General features: G+C 39.4%; 1 protein-coding gene across 12 annotated transcripts in view; it reads left to right on the top strand.

The window, feature by feature from the left end:
- msi2b (musashi RNA-binding protein 2b) overlaps positions 1-21,825 on the top strand; it is a 235,194-nt gene that overhangs the window by 169,656 nt on the left and 43,713 nt on the right. For all 12 annotated transcript variants that reach the window (XM_060887826.1, XM_060887830.1, XM_060887829.1 and 9 more), the window contains exons 9-10: positions 7,883-7,997; positions 16,682-16,756. In XM_060887826.1, coding sequence (XP_060743809.1) covers positions 7,883-7,997; positions 16,682-16,756 — 190 coding nt within the window. The remainder of the gene's footprint in view (positions 1-7,882; positions 7,998-16,681; positions 16,757-21,825) is intronic.

Raw genomic sequence — 21,825 nt, 5'->3', positions numbered from 1 at the left:
TTCTGCCTTGATTTCATCAGATCATAACACATCTTGTTACATGGTTTTGGCAAATGTTCTAGCCATCCTATCCCTTAGCCCAGACATATGAGATCCAAAGAGATCCTTCTCACATACAGGGAGGGACTAGTACAGTACAGGCCAGATATTTTTGCAGTTTCTTAAATGTTGCTGTAGGTCTCCTGCCAGCTTCCCTGATTTACTTGTTTATCTGATCTTTTGTCATTTTTTTGTAAGGATGTCCAATTTTAGGTAATGTCACTGTGGTGCCCCATTTTCTCCACTTGTTGATGACGAGCTTCGCAGTGTTTCATGGTACATGTAATGGTTTAGAAATTCTTTTGAACCTGTCTCCTGATTCCTATCTTTATGGACCATGGCAGTCAGATGAACCCAAGCTGATGCATGTCAAGAAAATCGTACAGAAACAGCTGATCTTTATTTGGGGTTCATCAAAATGACTTCATTGATGACAGGGTGCATGTTAATTACTTCTGAGCATGAGTTCATTCTGAGCACTCTAAAAATGTTCTGTTATAAAAAGGTGCCCGTACATATGCAACCAGGTTATTGCAAGATTTTCTGTTTTTAAAATGATTCAAATAGATTTATTTGTTTTTTCCCAAGAGTTTTCTACATTTGATCTTTGACCACATCCTTAGAATCACAGACAGATTTTTTTGTATTTTCCATAACTGGACTTTATTGAGTAATTTTCTGCTCAGTCACTCCCAACCAGTGTGTGTGAAGAGCGACGCTGTGCCATGGTGTTCCGTGCCTGCGCCAGTCTGATGCGAATTCTTTCCTTGCGTCCTCCGCACCAAAGTCCTTACCTCCTGTGGGTGGTGTGGAGATTACCACTCTCATTTTCACCAGATATTCCTCCACCTTTCTCTCAGCTTGCTCTGGATGCCCAGCTAGCCCACTGCCTGCCTGCTGCGACTCGGCCCATTAGCATGTATGATAAGTGACGAGAGTGTCGGCTGGCCAATTTGGCGTCTGCCTCGCCACGCTGAGGGACTGGCCTGCAATATCATAGGAAGATAATCTACCGCTGTGAGGAGAGTGGAAAAGAAGTAGCAGTTTAGGATGAGAGAAAAATTCTCAGTTCTTCTTTCTTCTTTCCTCGAAACCACATCTTTCAGGCCAAGTTAGACACAGACAAACCCGAAACCAACCTTCTTTTTATGTGCAAGAAGGATGTAAAATGGTATTTAGAAACGGATCATTGACTTGTGCCCTGTAATTTGTCCAAAATCTTTGAACTTTTTTTTTTTTTTTTATTATTTTCCAAATCTAAACCACAGTATATTACAGTACCCGTGCCATCTTTGGTGACTGTAGGTGTGTTTACACTCATGCAGTAGTGTCTTAAGAGTTATTTGAGGTAATAGTGGGGGATTGTGATATTTGAAAGGATCACAGTAATTTAGCCGGTTGTAATGGAACATGGTATTTCTGCAGTGCTCGCTGAGATCAGGAAATGTCAAAACAGAGAGAAGAGGACATTTCAGTGCTTTCTCCTCTTAAATTACAGGGAATAAGAAAGACGGAGATAAAGAGAGACAAAAGGGAGTGTGCAGGGGAAATGTTCTCTTTGTATCTGACCTTGCTGAAACAACACATTGATGAAGAATGATATCATGGTGATCACGAAGCATTTACAGCTGTTTAATACCGCGTATGAAAAACAGAAGCCGAGGACCATTCGTTCGGCTGTGCGTGTATAGCCTCCTGTTTAGTGTTGCTGCATCCGGATGTGTTTTTTATTGTAACATTCAGTTGAAACAGACATTCTATTTGTGGGGCATAAAGAGACTCTGACAGCCTTTTCTTTTTGTTGGCAAATATAGATTTCTGTGTCAGAAGGAAGAGCTGTAAGTGTATCAATAATGTACGCGAGCCCCAAGTCTCCGATGTAATTTCATTCAAGTTGCCATGAATTATGTCTCGGTGTTAAGCCGCCTCTGGGCAAAAAGAGCACAGAGTTGATCCTGTTTCCTTCAGTATCATATCTGTTTTATCTGCGAGAGCCTTCTTGCCTCCGAAAAAAAAAAAAAAAAAAACACGTAAAGAGTGAATCGTGCTATGTGTGACCCCGTGAAAGTAATGTCAGATCGGTTTAGTTCAGGAAGCTCTAATGATGTAGAGGACAGCATTTATGATTGCAGTTGCTGTATAAGCCAGAGATTAATATTAACAGAAGGAGAATCCATTTCAGCCAGAGCTACTGACTGCAGATGGTTCTTTCCAATCTCAATGTGTGGAGTTTATTATGCCTTCTAGCTTGTAATCTCAAGGGCTGGAAATATGTCATACAACTATATTACAATATAAGAGGTGTTGGTACAAACATCAATAGTTGACAGAGATCAGCTGGCTGTTATGGAGGAATGTAATATTCCTAATTCTCTTGTTTCTGTGCTGGTCATGATTTCTATACCGGTACACGACGATCGCAGCCGTTATGTAGTAACTCTTCTGCACAGTCAGTTTAGGAGGCAACGTCGATATAATCGTAACTAAAACATATCACAGCCAACACCAGGTAGTTTTATTTTCAGTACATATCTACCAGAACAATATAATGGATATACAGTGTAGCTTGAAAGTTTATAGATTCCTAGATTTCTGCATAAATATGACCCAAAAACATTGCAGATTTTCTGTAAGAAGTCCTAAAAGTAAACAAAGTGAACTGTCAGTAAATGAGGGTGTCTACGTGGATAAAATTCAGACCCAAAAGCGATGATGGCAAAAAACACGATTTATTAAACGTGACATAGTGTAAAAAACCGGGAACACACTGGGGAAAAGAAAAGAAGCCAAAACACAAAAAAAAAAAAAGACAGAGTACAAGAAGACAATACAAAGACAAGGATTCTGCACTGCCAAGGAATTTTTCTTAAGTCCTCAGAAATCTCCCTTGTTTTTGCAACGATCCACTTCCACAAACACTCGTCATAAACATCAGACTTTGATACGTCTCTGTTCTTTAAAGAAAACAGGACACTCACGGAGACCTGCCTGTCATCCTAATGACTGAAATCAGATGATCTCTAATTTGACCTTGAAATTAAATACTAATCCTCGAGGTTCACATACTTTTGCTTCTTACAGATATATAATATTGGAACATTTTCCTGAATAAAAAAATGACCAGCTGTAATATGTTTTGTCTGAACTGTTTGATTGGGTTCACTTTGTGCTTTTCTGCTTTTGGGACTTTAGTTCATATTTATGCAGAAATATAGACAATTCTAAAGAGTTCACAAACTTTCAAGCAACGCTGTATTATGCATAAATGATAGTGGAAATCAGAGTGAATTCTCGGCCACGTGGGTCGCTGCCGGGAATCCTAAAGTCGTCATTTTGACAGGGCTGCTGAAGGTGTCCTTCGTCCAAGGGCCCACTTGTCTGGGAGGCGTGTTTATTTATGGCATTTGGTTAAGTGCTTTTCGTGTCGGACATTATTTGGTCACCAGTTCTCAGGAGGGAGGCAGGCAGCCGGTGTTGTGCAATGCTACAATTCTGCAAGTAAAATACAGTCTAAAAGAGTGAATCAGGCATCTGAGGCACTACCTTTCTTATTGCTCTGTGAGTGGCTCTTTGCTGAAGAAGAAGCAGTTGTGCCTGTTTTAGTTCATATACAAGAGGTGGAGGAGATTCCAGGAGGTGGTTTGAGGCAGGGACAGACATGCAGTCAGAGTGGGAAGATTTTTGAAAAGATTCCTCGCCCCATTACTTCTCAACTTCTTTTCAGATAGCAGTTTTTCTGCAAGTGACATCACATGTCAGAAGGGCTTTTCATTGGTGGCAGCAGATTAACAGATTGGATCTGTTCCGTATCTAACCAGCCAGCTAATAAGCTGACCGATCTCCTGCCGCCCTGTCTCACACCTCAGCCTGTTCACTTCAACACGCCACTAAGAACACAGACTCTAATGGCCCTCTTTGTTCCATTACAGAACGGCTGCTCTTGCACCCTTCATTTTCTGATAATTAGTCCGCCTACTGAACTCTCTTTCTTTAGCTATTATCCTGTCTGCGGTCAACTGTAGATATTTAGCCCCACATTCTCCTGCTGGTTTCATTCTAGCTGTAGGTTAAGAGATGGGTGAAAGGCCAGGCAGTTAATGTTAAACATGGGCACCCTGCCAGCAGGTAGACAGGAGTATGTGTGCGAGAGTGCGATCATAAAAGAGCTACTTAAAAAAAAAATACTGCTTAGAAAGTTTGTTTTAATGAGGATATGAAATAATGAGAGTGCATTCTCAATTAATAATCATTTATAAGAGGTTAGAAATCACATATAATAATATTTACATTTAAGGCATTTAGCAGATGCTCTTATCCACAGCGACTTACATTTATACAGCTGAGCATTTGAAGGTTAATGGCCTTGCTCAGGGGCCCACTAGTGACAGCTTGGTGGACCTGGGATTTGAACTCACGACCTTCCAATCAGTAGGCCAACACCTTAACCACTAAGCTACCATGTCCAAACTGTAGTTAGGGCTTTGTAGTTTATATACTAATACATACATAACTCATTATAATGTCTGTTTTGAAAGACGATTATAGACAGTATGTAATGTTCACAGCAAACATCAGAATGGAGAAAAACATCTGATCTCCATGATACTGTGGTATGGCTGTCGGTACCAGATTGGATGGTTTGAGTACCTCAGAATCAGCTGATCTGAGATTTTCACCCACAGCAGTCACCAAAGTTCACACAGAATGGTGTGAGAAACAGATAAACCTCCAGTGAGCTGCAGTTCTGGGGTCAGAAATGCTTTGGAATTTCGAGAGGTCAGAGGAGAAGGACCAGACTGCTTCAAGCTGACTAGAAGGCTAAAGTAACACAAATAAGCACTCTATACAAACAGTGTGAGCTGAAAAGGATCTCACAGTGCACAATAAAGTTGTTATGATATATTACAATGATATGGATTCTGTAATCAGAGACACTGGATTATCTACAGTATCTACACCGTTATAGAGGCAGGTACATAATTGTGTATGTTACATAATCTGTTATAATAAATGCAGTTATAACAGGTCATGTTATAAAAAATGTATGTTAATGTTAGTTTGAGAGTTAGTATGCAATGCAGTTCATAAAAAAAGTTACGCTACCTTCTGGAGTTAAAGTTGTTAAACATGAAGGAGCTGATTTGTATGGAAATCCAAAGGCAGATCTCTCTAAATAATGTATTTCCTGTCTTCTGCAGAACCATAAAGCTTCTAAATGTGAACCGAAATGCAAACAAAAAGCTAAACACATTTCTCTTTATCTGCCCATCTCTTTGCATTTCTACAATGTAGTACAACTTTAAATAAACAGATGCTAAACCACTTGCAGGTCCATGCTGCAGATGGTGAGAAACCTTCTGCTTTTGCTGTTTAGACTTCATTGTTTTAAGAAATGTAAATTAAGCAAGTATGAAAATCAAGTTTTCCAAATAGCTAGGTTTTCCTGACAGCTACTTTAGAGAGATATGAGAGCCATCTCCTGGACGTCTGTGACCTTGTGTGATCCTGCATTTAAGATGAACTACTCCTCCACATTCCATCATTTCTGCCCCCTCATCTCTGCCACCTCCATCCTCCCACCACCCTCTTCTGGAGAGTTTCCTGCCCAGTTCTGCGCGTTCACGTCATTAGCCGTGAGCTTCATATTTCCATTAACGAGTAAAGGAGCTCATCAGTGGCCTACCTCAACCAGTTGGCTAATTAGTTATGTAATAATGTGGAACAGCAGTCATGGCTCTTAACGGCCCATTGATGGCAGGCAGATCAGAAGCAAGTCCTTTCTGTGCCCATTAGCAACACACCAAGTATATGAGGCTTTGTCGCTGAAACCACACACTGATATAATTACACGCGTCACACTCCTCTCACGCGTGTGCTTCCACACTCTACTCAGATTCATTGTTTAATTAAGGCATGTTGTGTTGATAAGACTGAGGGGCACTTAATGTGTTTCTTGGCACTTAAAATACTTGTTCTGGAATTGGATTAGTTCTGGCATTTGTGATTTTTTTTCCCAGTTTCCTTGGCTTACTAGAGTTAAACACACACACAAACATTTGAATTAGTGATTAGGCCTTGTCCGGAATCATAAAGTGCTCAATTTCATGTGTAATTTGTAATTCCGTTAACACGGCGCACAAAAGTCCCACTAATACTGATACAAGTGTATTAAAGGGAGAACAGGATTCGGAAGGAATTATTGGACTTGTCGGTGTCTTTTGTAGTTTGAGATACAGAGCAGAGTGAGACAGCTGTAGACATAGACATGTGACTGTAGCGTGTGGACGTCTGTAATGTGGTGGACATGCCCTGATCATGATGCCTGCTCTGCCAAGCAGAACCCTGTGGAGAGATGAGCAGCTCACATCTCAATTGCCACTTACAGCTATTCGCTTGTACACCAAATACTCTCAAAGCAAATGAAGGGGAATATCCTGTCAGTCTCTTTACTCCATCATCCTGTCATTTTCATCTCCTATTGGCTGAAATAATCATCCAGATGGATATGCTCCATTGCAGAGCAGTAGGTGTTTATTTGGAGCTGCTACAAGGGCTCTAACTGAATAGGAATACATTATTTGGACTGAATAGATAACACATTCTTACATTCAACTTTTTTTTTTTTGCCGGAAATGTCCACAGGGCATTTGAGATCCTGTAGGATGCAAAATAAAATGGTTGCACAAGCAGGAGTTTTTTTACTTTAATGTGGGAACTGGAATATGTGATACAAGACCATATTGACCATATTAGATAATGTTGCAAAAAATTACTAATTGCATAATTAGAAAAGTTTGAAGAACTGTCCGAGCCAAAATTCACCCATCACAGGCCCGTATTTAATACTCCAGCCTAAGCCAAGGCCACTTTAGATTTAAATCCTGTTACAGAAATGTGTATTTGGAACTCAACCAGATACGGATACAGAAAGTGGTATTGTGTGACACAGTGAATACTAGACTCAAGATCAGTGTAAACATGGCAGCTTCATACCAACATGTATCTGTGGCTGCATGGTGCTTTACCTCAATACCTTTGATGTTTGCGTCCTGCCCGAGTCTCGTTGTGTGTCATGCCCTTGTAAATCTCAGACATTTAACTGTGCATTGAGGAACAGGGCAAAATGTCAATCAGCACAGCAGGAAAAGGAGCATGAGGTGATGGCAGGCTCAAGCAGAGGAAAGGGGGCGGTGGCAGAGGAGAAAACACCCTGGGTGGAATTGGTTCAATGATGAGAACCAGACGAGAGCAGCGAAACGAAGCGAGAGATGAGAACAGTTCTGTAAAAAAAAAAAAAAGAAAAACGGGCAAGAAAATCTAACTTTTTGCCTGGAGACACTCCATGGCATGCTTGGGCAAACAGGCGCACATATAACTCACTGTTAGCATTGTGGAGCCAGGGGAGCTCTGCAGTAACGTCCGGGGAATATAAATATTACAATTTCATACACACAAGCAGTTTTTATTTCTTTTGTTGTACTTTCAGCTTTTTAATGGAGAACTGTTCGTTTACTGTGACGCTGGTTCGAGAGGTTAGATACACAGTAAATATATCCAAGTATCTATGCCTCAGTTACCTCAGACTTGCTCCTTGGGGATAAATACAAACATTTAAATATAAGCCTAATATTAATCTTGAACTTTTGGATAATATTATTCTTGAACTTTTTTGTAACATGTTTCTTATGTTCTGTAAAGCTGCTTTGAGACATATGTCCATTGTTAAAAGCGCTGTACGAATAAATTTGAAGCGAAATGAATTGAGCTTTAATGTTCCTGTTTTCTGTGTTATTCTCACAGCTAAAGAGCTGAGGCCTGACGTTTGCTGTGTTTGTGTCCACAGGTAGAATGTAAGAAGGCTCAACCCAAGGAGGTCATGTTTCCACCAGGGACACGAGGGCGAGCCAGGGGTCTACCCTACACCATGGATGCCTTCATGCTAGGAATGGGAATGCTGAGTAAGATGACTCTTTCACAAAAATACTACTAATCATAATGCTTTGTAACGTTTTTTCTTTACTTGCATACCAAAAAAACAAGGGCTGTAGGTATTACGACACTGTTATTGTGATAAATTATGTCACAATATGCTTTTCTGAGGTGATCATTTTACTTCTCAGCTTTAATTTGATTTAAGCAGATTATGTTATTTCATATTAAATTGCTTTTATGAGTCACAGGGGGTTAAAATCTCTTTTGCAATGAGCACCTGGCAAGAAGCTGGCAAGGACCAGATGAAACCTAATTTTGGGATATAATACTGAAAGGCAAACACATTTAGATAACAGATAGAGTTATCAGTACAAACACACTGACAGCGTAGTAAATAATCTTAAAAATCTGTGCAGGTATCTGACAGATTGGCATTCAGAAGTCATTTAAATTTCAGTCAGAGATATTTTCCATGAGTAGGGAGATTTGTAAGAAAAAGAGGGCTTTTGCTTATCCACTCTTACTCTAGGACTGATAAAAGCTAAAAAAAAAAAAAAGATTATCATACTGTGTGAGAATGTATTAACATTTTAAAATAAGATTTATTCAAAAAGTCTTACTGTAGAAGGTCCTTGATGGGTTATATCAGAATAGTTCAGTATTTACTATGAGGCTTGTATCTATATAACACCAAAGTAATAAAAAACTGTTTTGTTGGCATTTTCATAACATCTTTTTGGCAGTTTAGAGTAGCATGTTAGTTCGTTTTTAAATGTAATACGTGTCATGCATTTCTCGTTTTCTCTGTAACTATATATTATTTAGGGAGAAAGGATTTAATTTTGTTACTGAGGTGGGTGTCATATCTTTTAGTAGAGAAATTGCAGGAACATGATTTAAGTACATAATTGGACCTTTGAGAGGACATTATATAAGTTACTGTATATGTTTGCACTTTTTACATTTTACCGACAGTGCTGTGGGAGTATAATAACAGTGCTAGCATTTACCTGTCACTGACATACACGAGATGGATCGATATTTCATTGTGCTGAGAAATATAATTTATATCAACAGCGTGCCATTAATCCAGTCGAAACCCGGAAGCATTTTGATTTCACGATACTCCTGGGAAGTTTGATTTGCTGAAGTTCATGACTTTACACTTGATGAAGAAGAACCCGTGACGTCACTGTGTTAAAACGAATCAGACAGAAAAAGGCAGTAGCCTTCAATATGTTCTCCTCAGAGACAGAAGCACGACTGGCACGCTCGTACTGGCACAGCTTTCCAGTTAATGCGGCCACGCACGGCTGCCATTTCCACCAGAGTCTTGCCAGTGGAAATCTCTTAGCTTTTGTGATGGAAGCCTCACTCAGGAACAGTGTGGAAATGTGTCCCTATACGTATGTGCTCTCTCTCTCTCTCTCTCTCTCTCTCTCTCTCTCTCTCTCTCTCTCTCTCTCTATCTCTCTCTCTCTCTCTATGTGTCTTTGTGTCTCTGTCACTCTCTCTCTTTGTGTCTCTGTCTCTTTGTGTCTCTGTCTATCTCTCTCTCTCTCTTGATTTCTCTCTCTCTCTCTCTCTCTCTCTCTCTCTCTCTCTCTCTCTATCTCTCTCTCTCTCTGTGTCTTTGTGTCTCTGTCTCTCTCTTTGTGTCTCTGTCTCTTTGTGTCTCTGTCTCTCTCTCTCTCTCTTGATTTCTCTCTCTCTCTCTCTCTCTCCCCCTCTGTGTCTCTGTCTCTCTCTCTCTTGATTTTTCTCTCTCTCTCTCTCTCTCTCTCTCTCTCTCTCTCTCTCTCTCTCTCTCTCTCTCTCTCTCTCTCTCTCTCTCCCTCTCTCTCTCTCTCTCTCTCTCTCTCTCTTTCTCAGACCAGCCACCATCATGACATCCTCTAAACCCATCTGTGGTCTTTTCCTACAAATTTGACATTTGTTCTGAGGACAGGACATGCAGCTGCAGATATCAAACCTCCCATTCCCTTCCTCCCAGCATCTCTTCCTCCAAACAGCTCCAGTGACAAGAGATAATGACTATGAGATTGATCGGCTGCTGAAAGTAACTGAAGCAAATAAATCGTTTGATGCCTGGTGCAGAATGCGAACGGTAGCTAATGGGAAAGCTGCAGGAGAGGTCGTCCTGCCCGTAATTTGGCCTGATGAAGCATCCTCGCCCAGGCCAGTGTGAAATATGTTATTGATATTCAGAAACTAGCGCTCCGGACAACTGCACCAGACCCCTAACTTACACCCACCAGGCAAAACTAGCTGCTCCAGAGCTCAATGAACCGAAATGATGTTAAACAAGTTTCACTTTGTTGTACTTCCAATGTATTTCGATCTCTGACATGAAGAGATGATGAAAGTTTTTTTTTTTATATAAACACAACTGAGGTGGCTTTATCAAGTTTCTCCATCTTCTCATCATTATGGGGAAATCCCAAGAACCTCTCACTGTAGAACGAAACGTTTTGGGGATGGTGTTGGTCCTGATTTGGCCTGGATGGAGTCAGACTAAAAGTCCAGGGTGTAAAAAGTTTAGTTTTGGAGCTTTTGCCTTTGCTCATCCTCAGAAATGAATCCTATGTGTTTGCATGTTGCAAATCCCATGTCTACATTAATACTAACACGATAGTTTGGTTTTTCATATGTGGTTGGTTGAACATTTAAAAATGTAGCCTCCAGACCTATTGAAAGTTGTAAAGACTTTTGAATGTAATGGTAATCGTTAAAAATTTTATGGTTTTTATTGTTGATTAAGGTGTTGGACTACTGATAGGAAGGTTGTGAGTTTGAATACCAAGCTGCAACTCCTGGGCTTCTGTGCAAGACCCTTAACCCTCAACTGCTCAGTGTATAAATAGCTGGATAAGGGCGTCTTAAATATTTCCAAGAAAGAAAAAGCTAGTCAGTGTGCATGAAATTGCCCAACAGTTTCCATTCTGACTTGGGGCATGAGTATAGGAAGGTGAGTGTGTGAGCAGTGCCATTCATGTTGCTGCTGCTTCTGCACACGCACACCAATTCACACATCAGGTATTAACCAGGCTTTAGGGTAAGAGGATAGGGGTTAGGCTTAGACCTATAGGAGGTGTTGGGTCAAGTCCAGCAACTACTTTCTACAGAGTTACTGATCTTAGAAATCCTGCCTGGGTTTTAGAATTTAGGAAAGGAGTGCTATCATGATAAGTTAGAATTTCTTGCTCCATCGGCATTGCACTTAGACCTGACTCCATTTGAAGTTGATGAAATTCTCAGCAAAGAGCATTCCTTGACCTTATTAGAAGTTATAGCAGATCAGTGGGCCAATGTTGAACAAACAGAATAAACGAAGGAGATGAAATGAATGAAGTGGGAGACGCAATGAAGAAGCGAGTGAGTTAAGAGTATGTGAGTTCATTCGCTTGCAGCACACTCTTATCTAAATGAAATTGGAAAAGCAGGACAGCGAAACATTCCTTTTGGTAATTTGCATACAAAAATCAACAAGGCTCATTATTCAAGAAACTGTAATTCCTTATGTGCCAAAATCTCATTAGAGCTGCACTTGGAGCTCTCGTGTTTACCACACCTAATCGAGCCATTTATCTTTATTGTGTTAAGCCTCATGTATGTTTGCTGAAATTAATACACATCTCAGCCCGTGCAAAGTGCGGCTTTACCAGATGGATAATTGATTTTAAAGTGAATCCAAACTGTTCAGCCATAAAATGGGCACATTAGCATGCATATTAATAACGCAAATAAGAGGTTGAGGCCGACGCCAGTGGGCCAGATTAGGTGACAGCCTTTACTTATCGTGTTGCCAGGAGACGGAGGGTGCCCACCGCTTCACTGACAGGGCTTAATGAGTCTTCTTCATGTCCCCGGTTTCTCATTCTGTCTTCCTATGCCTCTGACTCAGTCTTGTCCTTGTCCCCCTCTGAGAAAGTATGACAGGAACACACAGGCTTGCATGCTTACCTGTTAGTAACAGGTGAGTTAAAGGTCCACACAGGAAGCTGAATCAGAGGAGAAACTGGATTTTGAATGGAAAAAAAAAACGTGAAAGTTTATTTATTACTGTGTTGCTTTTAGGGGCTAAACCTACTGGTAGAAAAAAAAATAACAAAAAGACGTTTATAGTTTTTTACAGACTTGTACAGACTTATTATCACTCGTAGAATGTTATGAATGTAATGAATCCACAATGATGACATTTTCCCACTCAGGCAAACGGAAACTGTTCTCTTCTTTTCTTTCCTTTCCACTAGCAAAAAATATTCTCATAAGAATTCTTATTTAAATGGTAGCATTTTCTCCCCAACAAAAATGGTTAATGTAAATAATTAAATAAATAGCAAAGATCTCTTTTACTCAATTTTAGTTTATTGTATTTGTTCAGGCTTTGTTTCCCTGGGGTACAAATATGAGGTTGCACACATAACTTACTTAAACTCACCTTATCATGCATCAGCATTAGACAATCTAAAGAACTTTCAGCAATAAAGTGACAGATGGTTGCAGGCCTGCATAAGCCAGTTAATGAATATAAACATGTATAAAGAGTTTAAAATGCTGTCAGATTTACTGTAAAGTTTCTAATTTCTGGAAGGGTTGAAAACATGACCAAATATTAATTGCAGTTAAAATAATTAAAAAATAAATGGAAATGATTTCTCTTAGAGGGACTTTTCATGCTTTACTCCTTCACAAACATTCACCCCTTTATTTCTAAACTTAAAATAACATTTGTTGCTCATGTTACATTTTTTTACCTAGTTTTAATGAAGGATAACAATAGATATTATTTACAGAAAGCAGATGAAGTAATAGATGCTTGAAATAGATGATTCTGTTCATGCAGTCAGTATCAAGCATTAATCACTGATGATTTCTAAAAAGTAGAAAGTTGTTCCATAGGTTAAAGAGTCCATTTGCACTGTGTAGCAACATTAGTTTGGTGTGTGAGGATAGGGCTTGGTTCAGACCCTTTCTTTGCTTATGTTCTGCCAGACACCACATTAATCCCCATTGTCAATACAGACTTGACACACTACATTGATAGTAAGCTCTTTAAATATCACAGGAAATGTCCATGTCATGTATATTTATCTAGGGCACCTGATTTCTCTTTAGAGGTAGAGTACACAGCACTGCTTTATTCACACAGGAGAAAGGACAGATCTCCGTAAACAAATAATACAGCTAACAGAAAACAGCACATGTAAAGGTGGCAACTTCAACATAAACCAGAAGATCCACAAGCTGGTTTATCCACTGTGTCCTCTGGGTCAGGCTACGAATAGCACCGTCTTTACAAAAGAACATAAAGCTAAATGACTGGGGTTCCGATTTTTTTTAAATAGTGAACATGTTTGTCAGCAGTGTGAGAAACACAATAAATTACACATGAAGACAATTTCTTTATTTCATATTAGCTAAGGGTGCCGATATAAAATGTAATCATATGCATTCAATTACATTTTAATTGGATATTTCACATGTATAATTGATTAAATATTTGTTTAGTAAAATTAGAAATAAATAGAAGCTCTAACTAACCAACAATTGTTAAAAACTGTTTTAATGAGCGAGTAGTGGAGGTCATTTTTATTTGAATTTTTTTTTTGTTCATCCATCAATTCAAAATGTGTTAGCATGTGAAAACAAAATTATATATATATATATATATATATATATATATATATATATATATATATATATATATATATATATATACATATATATATATATATATATATATATATATATATATATATATGTATATATATATATATATATATATATATATATATATATATATATATATATATATATATATATATATTCTAAGTTAAGACTAAGAAAGACTTTTCCAAACTACCACTGCGATCTGAAGTGCCTTTCCAAAGCTCTGAGGCGTCAGAATCCTATTTTGTATAGAAGCATAATTCTGACTTAAATCAGACTTTAATGCCTCAAACTGCTCAAGCTGGTATTGATGATACTGACCTCGAGTAGTCATGATTGCCATCTAGTTGATCCAATTTGATGGTAGATTCTGCCCACTGGTTTTGATGGATGATGCTGACAGATTTAATTAGTTCATGGTGTGTACCAAGGTCTCAGCCTAAAATAAATAATTAAATACTGAAATAATTTAATAAGTGTTGTAATAAGCAATTTAATTTAGTTATTTAAGTTTAGTTATAGTGTAATTCATCAATTTTCCATCACAATAATTATTTCTATCTCTTTATTTCTATATTAACTACAATGGAAAAGACAAGGGTAAAGATTACAGAATATAAATGCTGAGCACACGGCATTGTTCACAGATGTTCAGGATGGTACGTCCCTTTCCATCAGGTTTCCACGTCAAACTTTAAATCGGTGTCATGCACAGTGACGTTAAACATATCCATGAGCTGCGTTTCTTTTCCTGCTATTGTCTCATTCTTTTCATGATCTACGTCTCACTCTGAAATTTCTAACCTTACACGGAAAGAAAATGAGAAAATTCAGAAAATCAAAAATACGGGTATGCAAAACAGGTAGATTTGAAGACTTCTTGAGAGGTTTTCAGAAATCAGACACTATCTAGTTAGCGTTAATATTATAAATCTACAATAGTACATAATCATTGTTTTTTTTTTTTACTCAGATGAAGATACAGTGCCACATGATGCAGTACTGCTCCCACTGTTTATACTGGTACTTCACCACTCGGATGCACAGCATTAGCGTATGACAATGTGGACAAGCCTCACTCCAAAAGAGGGCTTTAGGGAACAAACAGCTTTCAAACAGCTTGAAATTTCTGAATAAATATTTCCTATTAGATTATGGGATTCTGTATAATCTTCCTCAGATGAATCCTGGCAGCATTCTAGTTTCAGTCGAAGAGCCACCATTTTGTTTGAACAGATAGCATTTCACATGCAATCTGAAGTAACATCAACAGTAGTTAACTGATGTAAAATAGCCACTTCAGTGTAATGATCTAAAACACTGCTTGAGTTAAAGTATGAAAGTATCACGTGAAAGTAAACCTGAGGGGAAAAAGCAGACCCCTCCCCCACCCTCATCATGTTGTTGCATGATTCATGCTGTGCTCTGGGTTGTTTATATACTTTTGCGCTAAGGGGTATGTGGTTTTAGCATTTGATGAATGCCGGGTTTGAGGATTGAGCGGTAAATTGAACACTGAGCTACTACTTGCTGAAAAAAACATGGCTAAGCGAGATGCTTTTTTACACAACATTGTGTTAGCTCAAGATATTTTCTCTAACATATCATTTTAACATTTCCAGGCTTCAAATATGTGGAGAAAAGATGAAGAAGTCTGTAAAAAGCAACTCCTTTTAAACCTCTGATAAAATGATAAACTCTAAAAGACAAGGTCAGTTTCTTCACTGGGTATTTCCTGCTGCTCAGCATCATCTCTGACAAACTAAATTCGTCTGTTATACAAATACACTGAGATGTGTTTTTACTGCACAAAACCAGAACACATCTGTGCTTTCTGTGGTGCTAATATTGTTGAGATTTGTCAGCAGTGAACTTTTTGGAGAAGTGAAGTCTAAACAGATCTGAGTGTCAGCTTAAAGAACTAAAGGGAAATTTAGAAAAAGAAGGTTTTTCATGAGATCTTTGCAGCGATACAGTTTGATGACTCATATGGTTATCACATACCCACGTAAACTGCTATGTACCATGACTGAAGCCTGGCCAGATAATTAGTGTCTGAATGCTTGCTGTAATAAGGCATGGTGGCAGAATAAGAACAATGACTCCGTGGACCTCTTTTTTTTGCATGGGAACTCAAGCAGTAGCCACTCCTCTGTGTTGGACAGGAGACAGTCTGAGCATGTGCATTGGGTCTCATCCCAGTTTTTTTTTTTTTTTAACTGCACCACCAAGATGCACTCCAACAGAGACAGGCATGCAAATACTGCTGATTTGCTATTTTTTTCTCCATGGAGAAGTCAACGATGTATTTCAGAAAATGAGCCGCTGGGAAGCCAAGTAGCTCACCAAATCGCCTTCATTTAAAAGTTCTGCCTCAGCAAACAGCGGGTAAAACAGATTGCGAGTAAATTCCGGACTAGAGCTCCAGCATGCTAGCTCTGTCTTTCACTCCACTTTGGAATGACTTTTGCAATCGCTCGATCATATTCCTGCCATTCTCATCCGGTATTAGCGTGCAAGCGGCTGCGGCTCTGCGGTTCGGAGAGACTCTAATCCGTGATGTCCTGGCACAGCTATCAGCTTGCCATTGTCTCGCGCTGTCGTGTCCTTCATGATCGATTAGCCCAGGCTATAAAAGAAAGGTTATCGATCAATGACAGCAGAGTTGGGTGGGGGAGAGAGAGAGAGAGAGAGAGCGACAGAGAGGGAGGTGACAGCAGCGAATACGTCCGCTTTCACCGCCACAGGGAAGAGGATGAGCTCCAGGGAAGAAAACAGCTATCACTTCTTATGATACTTACACTGCTCATTACCTCGGAGTGTGCTTCCCCATCTTGCTAATCTGTTATCTAGCACCTATTTGGAAGGTGTTTGTGGAGGGGGGAATCAAAAAGTGAGAATGTGTGTGTATGGGTGGATGAGCAAGTGCAATTGTATTGTGTGTGTGTGTGTTTGGATTTCTGTACTGTGTAATAGTAGTTCATTGGACGGTCTAGACAGTTTATCACAGTACTTGATTTTTCTTCTGTCTCATCAGGTTACCCAAACATTGTAGCAACGTACGGCCGTGGATACACTGGCTTCGCCCCGAGCTACAGCTACCAATTCCCTGGTAAGTTCTTTCTTGTTAAGCTCTGTATGTAGCTTCTCTCTCCTGCTGTTTTCTAGTAATGGCTTCCCTGCTGGTCAGTAAACACACACACACACACACACACACACACACACACACACACACACACACACACACACATGCTTTTGCCCCCCACAGAACCCCATGCTGAACATATACATAAAGATATACGCCGACCCAAACTCTGATCCTATAAAACTGTAAAACATTTATGTGGTGATTTCAGACACACACACAAACACGCACACACACAACACTGCTTTTTTGCTTATAGCAGGTCACATAAAACGATATGAATACAAAGCATGCTGAACCTATACATGGTAGAAGGTATTGTCCTAATTTGTAGTAACTAATCTTGGCAAATCTTTGTAGCAATGCTGGCTGAACTGATGTGATTAAGTAACCTTATTATGTGTGTAATGAATTTCCTTAAGAAAAGAACCGCTCCTCGATAGACAGTTTGAGACGCAGACCTACCAAATACAATACAATTGATTATGGCATGTTGCCATAAAGCTTTATCAGTTATCTACTGACTCTGTGCCTGCTATTCTTAATGTGAACTGTTGCTCATGAACCAAAACCAAATAAAACAAAGTGGAGATATGCATATGTAGTGAGGAGTTATTAGATATTTACATCCTATTAGGATAGTCGTGAAATTGAGCAGTGACACGCTGATGCAGTGTGAGGTCACAGAACAGAGATGCAACTGTTACACACGATTGTGAATAAACTCACAAGTACCATTTGAGGCAAATGTTAAATACATAAATATGACACTGGTATAATCAATAGTATTTCTTTAACCCTTTTACTAGAGCAGATCTGAAATCGGCTTATCGGACAAAACAAATGAATTATTTTATCGCCTCAATACTGATAAAATTAGTCAGGATACGTGTGATACGTACAGTATATTCAGTGTGAGGTGCTTTTACCTTAGACAGAATTTTAGTGGTTGAAGATAACACCCTCAAATTTTAGATGCTTAGAAATAAACTTTGGGGCATCTCAGAGAGTAAAACCGGGTTTGATATCACCATTTAGTGTGAAGATATAAACATATATTTTTATGGAACTTGTATATAAATATATTGTCTCTAGTATGCTGGGTAAAAACAGAAATACTTAAAAAAAAAAGTACAAATTCTTAAAGCCCCGAGTGTCTCCTTTCATATGTGCCTATAACCACCACTATAGAAATGTTGAACTCGGACAGCCTCAAAAAAGGTTCCATTTTTTGGCCACAGTATTAACAGCGATAACCTGAGACATCTCAAAGACTTAATATTACTTAGATTACATTATGAACAACATAATTCTATCAGAACTGCTCGACTGCCCCCTCCATCTCTCAGGGTAAGAGGTAGATATACAGCAAGACTCTTTTCTGTTCTGGCACCAAGGTGGTAGATTGAACTTCCCCTAGATGTCTGAACAGCTGAGTCACTGGCTATCTTCAAACGAGAATGAAGACCTACCACTTCCTCAAACACTTAAACTAGCACTTATTTTCCCTGTTTGTTTTATGTATATATTTAAAAAGAAAACAATCCTGAACAGAGTTTTAGGTTAATGATATTTTAAGTCTGTAACCTAGTGAACCAGTGTTAATGTATTCATTGATGGAGACTTCAAAGCACTTTGTACATTGCTCTGGATGATATAAACAGCAGATGAGTGCTTGGTCAGCTTATCCTTCTAACCCTGGACACATTTTCTTTGCATTGACAGAACAGAAATTTTGGCATTAATGTTATTATTTCAGCATCTCGGAACAATGAATTAAAATCATGATGAAAAAAAAGTCTGTATCCCATAAACGTCACAACCACATTCCCAGACCAGGAAGTTATTAAGCCGCTGTGACGGTGAGGTGCTTTTTGCATGATGCGTTTGCTTCTGTTTGCCCATTCCTGCATCGAAACCAACTCACCATTTAAAATGCTCTGATACGAAATCAGATAATAATAACCGCGTTTTGTCCTTATCACTCGGTATATAAAAGAAAAAAGGAAAGTAAACCATTTAAAAGCGTTTATATATTTATACAGACAGGCATCTTGTAGCTGAAAGGACCTTATGGACAACTTCAAAAGATGAAATGCATATACTACCATGGCTGTGTAAAGATAGCTGATTGGTGCTGTTTAAAGCGCACGGCTGGGCTACTTTGATGCCAGGGTGCAAATAAACCTCAAACAAGTGTCTTAAAAGGACTTGGTGGAGAGACAGATTGTTCCCGAGCTGTGCCGGATAGATAAATGAGGGAGGGAAGGGATAATGAGCAAGCATGAATTGGCAGGCACTTGAGAAAGCTCTGCTGTGACTAAGCCTGGAGTTGGGGATTAAAATGTGGAGGAAGGCCTGCCTCTTTCTCTCTCTCTTACTCTAACTCTCTCTCTTGCTCTCTCTTTCAGTTAGCATTAGCCTAGCTTTTGTGTCTTCTGTCAGCAGGCTGGAGTTTTTCTTTCTCAGAAGCAACTCCTAATACCCATGTCTGTCGAAAAAATCATTACTGTCATGCTCAGAAGTTATGTTCCTCTGGAGTCATGTTCCACTAAATGTTTCTGATCTAGGTGCATTGAATATGTGTATTTTTATAGGAGATATCGACCTCATGGAGGTGTCAATTAAGACTCAGTTGTACAGTCCTGCTTTTCAGCTCTGACTTTAGTTTATGCCGACGACTCACCAAAGAGTTACTACTTCAGCGTCACCTGCGTTTTCCTACCTTGTAAAGGGATCCTTTTCACTTTCCTTTAATCCTGTGGCTTTCCTTGTAAAATTATCTTTCCCAGTGCCACTCAGAATGAAGCCTTCCATCTCTTCCATTTCACATATTGTCAATGACCTTGGTGTTAAACTTGTAGGGTGAATGAGCTTTTTCCACACAACTTGTAGCACCTGGGGATTTACCAGAAGCTCAGCTGCAGCACTGGTTCAAATTGACTGTTGAATAGAGGGAAGGTAATATTTTCCAAGGCACTCCTTCTAATCTCCACAGGTGACTGCATTTCTAACAGGTCACAGGAAAAAAAAGTACTGTTTGTGTGTGTGAAGTGTGTGCAGTCTTACCCTGTACGAATAACCTCAGATCATTTTGTTGTGTTAGCCTTTAGGTCTCCTCCGCTGTCTTCCGGCGTTAATCAGTACGAAACTGTGTGATCATGAAAATAACCTTTCATGCTTGTTTTATGAAATTATTGAAACGGCGTCGTGCCACGTCCTCCTGATGAGGACATACTAACAGCGTTTGTAGAATATAATAAAGAAGGTTATTGCCTGCTGGATGTGCCAGGTAAAGCGAATGCAGCAGCTGGTGACAGAAAATGCAGCTATCTGTTCCCTATTTAATAACTGTATCTTTATTTTATCTTACCCATACAATAAAGCCTCGCCTTCTTCAAGCGTAGGCTTTGATTTGACCCACATTACAAGGCCGTTTCTCTCTATTTGTGCAGACCGAATTGTCTCGTCTCTGTTCGGCCTTGATTTGTGCCGTTGGACACGGCCCGTGCTGATGAGAGCTGAAGGATTGAGCGTAGTCAAGGTCACAGCCTTTCCAAGCCCAAGCACGCTTAGAGGTGTATAATAACCCTGTCTTTTAGCTTCCACTCCTCCATTTCTTCTCACTTTCCTTTTTGTGGAGAATGGGAGGGAGAGCTGGAATTGGTGCTTCACTTTTGATTAGGGCCCAATCAGTTATGCAAACAGAGAGGCTGTCTGAGACAGGCCCCTGTCTGCACACCTTCACCACCCCACATAACCCCCCAGTCCTCACTAACCTGCTGGACAGATAACACGCTGGGGCTCGAAGGAAATTGGAACACAAACAAATAAATAAACCCGCAGCTTTCAACATTTCTGTGGAAAAGAAGGAAATGGAGATAGTGGATGTCGGTGGTTTGTTTCTTGTTGAAACAGGTTATGATACGAGTCTTTCACTGCTGGACGCAGATAGTATCAAACGGTGGCTGCAGGAAAAGTGTTACGTCTCGGAAAGAAATAGGAAGAGCTTTCATTCATAGATTCAGTGTAGAGAGAGAGAAAGAAAGCAATGAGGAGAACAGTGGTTTCAGCAGCAGCTGTGCCACATCATCATGTCCTTCTGAACTAAACTAAAGGCTGGATATAAAGCAGTAGGCATGCAGTAAACACGTTCAGCATATTACACGTTCAAAGCTCAGGCCACATCGCTGTACTCGACGAAGGCACTCAAGGATACAGTGCATTCACAAACACACAAATACATCCAGAAAGAACTCCTGCTGACCAATTCAGGCTTTCTTTAAATGCTCACAAGCAGCTGTTGTATAATTATCTGAGGACAGAGAACAAACAGGAGCGCAGGTCACTGAGGAATTGGTGTCATGGAGATGAGTCTCTGGAGCTTCCTGGCTGATGTACCTATACCTTTACACCCTCGAGTTTATGCTTACTCATAAACAAGACCCCAAGCGAGCGACACTAGTGCAGCTTTAATTACCATCTGAAGCACAGCAGATTCCGTGCTATAAAATGGTCAAATAATGTATGTCAAGAGTAATAATGAAAAAGAACTAAATTGTCATTTAAAAGTTTCTCTGTTTGCATATAATATACTGTAAAATATACTGTAACCAACAGCAATATTTATTATAATAATAATAATAATTATTATTATTAGTAGTAGTAGTAGTAGTGCATTTTTTTTTTGGTTTTAGATATATTGTAAAATAAAGGTATCTGGGAATGCCAGTTTCTGCCCTAAACTGTTTTTTTTTTTCTTCTAGAATCTCTCATTCTTATCCACGTTTTCATAAGATTGTTTTAACATGCGTAGTGTTACCAGCATTTGTTTCCTGCTTGTCTTACTGCTTTGAAGCCAAATTTGCCTTTGGCTTTCTCAATTTCCCCACCAAGGACAAGTCCAGTCTCCTTAAATGAGCTCCCTTAGATAGTGGGATGAAGGAGGGATGACTTTCCCCTGCCCTCTAGGTTAATCCTCATGTCTCTCAGCCAGAGAGATGCTACTCATCTGTCTGGTAATTGCTGTAGTCAAG

Source organism: Tachysurus vachellii, chromosome 15, assembly GCF_030014155.1.
Source record: "Tachysurus vachellii isolate PV-2020 chromosome 15, HZAU_Pvac_v1, whole genome shotgun sequence".
In the NCBI taxonomy this organism is placed as follows: domain Eukaryota; kingdom Metazoa; phylum Chordata; class Actinopteri; order Siluriformes; family Bagridae; genus Tachysurus; species Tachysurus vachellii.
This window is presented reverse-complemented; position numbering and strand designations above follow the sequence as displayed.